General features: G+C 33.1%; 1 protein-coding gene across 1 annotated transcript; it reads right to left on the reverse strand.

Moving 5' to 3' along the window:
- Nucleotides 1–482: 482 nt before the first annotated feature.
- LOC124824977 (uncharacterized) lies at nt 483–1,993 on the reverse strand. The gene is made up of 2 exons (XM_047297504.2): nt 1,227–1,993; nt 483–724 (listed from the first exon to the last, which is right to left on the reverse strand). The coding sequence occupies exon 1, from the start codon at nt 1,954–1,956 to the stop codon at nt 1,252–1,254; it is 705 nt and encodes a 234-aa protein (XP_047153460.1). The 5' UTR covers nt 1,957–1,993; the 3' UTR covers nt 483–724; nt 1,227–1,251.
- Between the last annotated feature and the right edge of the window lie 1,415 nt (nt 1,994–3,408).

The raw sequence follows: 3,408 nt of genomic DNA on the forward strand, positions 1-3,408 counted from the left end.
CTGGCGCAGTTTAATGTAGTTCTCAAGCAAATTACAGTACTGGTGTCGTTGATTTTTAATTCGATACATAACAACTGTTAATAAGTCTGACATAATATTATAGATTCAAAAATAAGAATTCCAAATTTAAATAAATGAAACACAGCCATTTTTACAGTAATCAAAATCTGTCCAAGTTATAAGTAAAAGTATATTTAGATTTTTTTTTTATATTTACCTATTTCTTATTGGCATCCGTTATGTCACTGCTTGTCATGTTGCTAATACTTATTCTTGTAAGTATAATTATTTTTATAGTAAAATGACAATAATTACTTTGTTAACAAATTACTATAATTTGTTACAGTCACATCGATTGCAGAAAAATAATCTGAAACTACGAGGTGCGTCATTTTCTTTTCACGTTCGAGTTTCTTACATGAGAAACTCTTGGAGGAGACTATACCAAAATATATAGAAAATTTAAATGGAAATTTTGAAAGTGAAAAAAATCAGGGCATTTATTTATTATATGATATAATAACTGGGCAAAGACCACGTGGATCATCAGATCAGAACAGTGCATAAAAACATTGAATATTTAAAATACAAAATAAAAAAGAAAGCGAAACCAAATAAACACAACTTTCGTAAAACACGTTCCTCTCTTCACTGTATAAACCCTATGGTGCTTCTTCCTTCCATCAATCCATCCCCTTTATTTGCACACGTTCTTCTTCAGATCCTGAAAAGCCACACGTATGCACGTATATCATTATTTTATCATAAAATTCGTGGAGAAAGTTTTCACGTTAGGTATATCTAATGCATCCTAAAACGATAACAAGTTTTTTTCCTACACCTATTGAAGAGGGACAAAAAAATGAACGAAACAAAACATATAACCTCTACAAAAGGAGGGAAAGATTAAAAAAACAAAAGTATATGGTAGATGTGAAATGTAGAACATAAAAAGTTAACATTGTTGTAAGATATTCATAGAAGTCCAAAATTTAAGGTTTTTTTGTTTTTTAAATTTATTATTATGTTCAAGGAAGGGTCCAAATGCAGCAGTGAGATGATATCTATAGATAATTAAATATTTCATACTTTCATGATAATAGAAAATATAGTTGTTATTGCTATGCACTACAAAATTGTAGAAGTTTTATTATAGTTGTGATTTAAAAAGCTTGATAGAAAGAACATGGAAAGCATAGAGGTTTTGTATACGAAGCTTAGCTTACCATGGGGTGGTATAGTAAATCGTGTCTAGTAGTGGTGAGGGGGAGGTGGTGATGAATAGACGTATGGTGGTGGAGGAGACTTGTAATAGTAAGCTGGGGGTGGAGGAGAAGGGTACTTGTATGGTGGTGGTGGAGGAGATGGGTACTTGTAAGGAGGAGGAGGAGAATTGTACTTGTAAACTGGTGGTGGTGGAGAGGGGTACTTGTATGGAGGAGGTGGAGGAGAAGGGTATTTGTAGGGTGGTGGAGGTGACTTGTATTTGTAGACTGGGGGTGGAGGAGATGGGTACTTGTATGGTGGTGGTGGCGGAGAAGGATACTTGTAGGGTGGTGGTGGAGACTTATACTTGTAAACCGGTGGTGGTGGAGACTTGTACTTATAAACCGGTGGTGGTGGAGACTTATATTTGTAAACCGGTGGGGGTGGAGACTTGTACTTATAAACCGGTGGTGGTGGAGACTTGTACTTGTAAACCGGCGGTGGTGGAGATTTGTACTTATAAACCGGCGGTGGTGGTGACTTGTACTTGTAAACTGGCGGTGGTAAAGGATAGTGATAAGGATGTTTGGGTGGTGAGTATTGGTATGGTGGTGGCGAGTGGTGGTAGTAAGGGGTAGGTGGAGGAGATGAATAGGGGTAGTTATCATCTGCAGAGGTTTGAGATGGCAAGCTTAGAGACAGTATTGCCAACACAAGAGTAAGAGTAACAGAGGCCATTGGAGACCCCATTTTCTCAAAACTTCAAAAATGGTTTTGTTGTGCTGTTAGCAATGTATGGAACCCCTATATATAGTTTTTTTTTCACCATGCTTACACCGACTCGTTAATCATCTTGGAAGCATTGCCTTTGACTTGATCTATTCAACTTAACCCCATTGAAAATTTTGGAATCTTCATATGTTTATATAAGGCAGTAAAGTACGAAACCTTAAATTAATGTTAAATATCTCTCATAGATTCACTGTTGCAGCGAATACCTTATATTAGAATTATTTTATGTGTTAGGTACGGTTAAACAATCCTAATCCATCTAGTTATATTATAGTTATATAACGAAACAAACATTGCAGACTATGATTTGAAATCCTCATTTGGAGTTATAATCTCATTATCGCTTATACGGTGAAGGTTAATGTTTTGATTCCGAATGACATAGTTAGGATAATTATCATATATGTTTGCTTTAGGGATTTTATTTAATTTGCATAATTTAAAATTAACATTTGAAAAATCATGAGAAAGGTTTTTAGGAATCAGTTTTCGTGTAAGTAAATTTTAAATCATAAAAGAAAGTCTTTTTCAATATTTTTTTTCCATATAAGTTTGTGTGAAAAAACTCATTCCAAACAAACCAAGTCTACATGATTAATTAATGAGAGAGATGTGATCGTGTTTCAATAGGACGTACAAGAAAGTGGTTAGAGTGCATTTTGTCCTTGTGTACGATGCAAAAGGCAAAGAAATACATGATAAAATAAAGTTAAAAGATTGAGTAAAGAAAAAATATAGATTAGTTATATTTCGTGTATGGACCAATGTAGATTTTGATCGAAGACTGCAATCTAATTGAGAAGGAGAATAGCATCTTTTTCTCTGTAGAAAAAGACAAGTTTAACTATTTTTAGCTTTGTAGTCTCACAATTTTTTTCTTTAAGAATATTCAAAAGCAAAGGAAGTCTTCGAGGATACTATTTTTCAATTTCTGTCCCTTTTCTCGTTTATTTGTTTTCAATTCATACCAACCTTTGAATAACCAAGCATATTGTTGCCTAACTATGACATTTTTCACTTTATTAGCAAATCAAATTTTATTAAATACTTTTTATCACACGCAATACTCCTGATCAATGAGGAGCACATTATTATGGTTGTTAATTATGGTCATATGAACAAACTACCCTAGCTATTAAATATAATATATATATATATATATATATATATATATATATATATATATAATATAGTTTGAAGAGTAATAGAATTGTGGTCTAGAAGAAATGTGATTTGTTTCACTTTAGTTTATGAAAGTTTTAAAATACCGAAGACGGTAGGACATTGAAAAAATTAGTTATAATAAGCTAGTCCAACCTTGAGTTAGTTATAATAATTTGTCAAATGCAACGCGTTAGTCATCAGGGATGCATAATTATATTGCTTCTAGCACAATGCATGGCCATCTAT

Source organism: Vigna umbellata, chromosome 9, assembly GCF_029865625.1.
Source record: "Vigna umbellata cultivar VRB3 chromosome 9, Vumbellata_1.0, whole genome shotgun sequence".
Taxonomy (NCBI): Eukaryota; Viridiplantae; Streptophyta; class Magnoliopsida; order Fabales; family Fabaceae; genus Vigna; species Vigna umbellata.